This window comes from Poromitra crassiceps, assembly GCF_964638095.1.
Source record: "Poromitra crassiceps genome assembly, chromosome: 19".
Classification (NCBI taxonomy): Eukaryota; Metazoa; Chordata; class Actinopteri; order Beryciformes; family Melamphaidae; genus Poromitra; species Poromitra crassiceps.
In genome coordinates this window covers 7,817,555-7,818,395 of record NC_139646.1, presented here as the reverse complement: position 1 = coordinate 7,818,395, position 841 = coordinate 7,817,555, and the positions used below count along the sequence as shown (strand labels likewise).

At 56.8% G+C, this 841-nt stretch overlaps 1 protein-coding gene across 1 annotated transcript in view; it reads left to right on the top strand.

Moving 5' to 3' along the window:
- Positions 1-340: 340 nt before the first annotated feature.
- The window catches only part of LOC310793579 (caskin-1-like), a gene marked incomplete at its 5' end in the record, with an annotated part of 45,807 nt that continues 45,306 nt past the window's right edge, over positions 341-841 (top strand). The window contains one exon of the mRNA XM_083655394.1: positions 341-434. Within this exon, the coding sequence (XP_083511520.1) occupies positions 341-434 (94 nt within the window). The remainder of the gene's footprint in view (positions 435-841) is intronic.

The window sequence follows — 841 nt, the reverse complement described above, 5'->3', positions numbered from 1 at the left end:
GCACGGGACGCACGTAGACCTGGTGAAATCGTCACGCGGATAGAAAAAAAAATCTGTGGAATCTGTCGCGAGTGTTCCGAGAGGGGGGAGCCAAAAGGATAGAGACGAGACAGAGCAAGGTCCGGTGCTCGGTGCGGGTCGGGGGGTTCAACACAGCGGAACTTGCGCCGCACTTCTGGCCGAATCGGAGCATCCCAGTCCCGCACTCAGCCCTCCGTGCCTCGGCTACAGCAGGAGGCCTGGAGCGGAGCGGCAGGATGTAGCAGCGGATTAGCGGAGGAGAGAGGCAGAGAGAGGGGGAGCGAGCCGAGCGGACAGGGGTAGGGAGGACGGAGGGGACATGGGGAAAGACCAGGAGCTGCTCCAGGCGGTGAAGACCGAGGACCTGCTGACAGCGCAGCGGCTTCTGCAGAGACCTCGGCCGGGGAAAGCCAGTCAGTATAGCCCTCCATCCTCCATCCTCCATCACTCATCACTCTCCTCTGTACACACCCACACCATCATTACGCGTCATTACCAGGTCAGGACGGTGCAGGCCAAATTCGATGTGATGTAGGTGTGTGTGTGTGTGTGTGTGTGTGTGTGTGTGTGTGTGTGTGTGTGTGTGTGTGTGTGTGTGTGTGTGTGTGCGTGTGTGCGTGTGTGCCTGTTCGTGCGTTCATGCATGTGCTTACATTGTGTGAGTCTGTGTGATGATGTTGAGAGTGTGTGTGTGTGTGTGTGTGTGTGTGTGTGTGTGTGTGTGTGTGTGTGTGTGTGTGTGTGTGTGTGTGTGTGTGTGATAGACTGTGATGGCGTTGCACATGACATGTACCTTGATAACAGTAGGCTACTTGGGAAC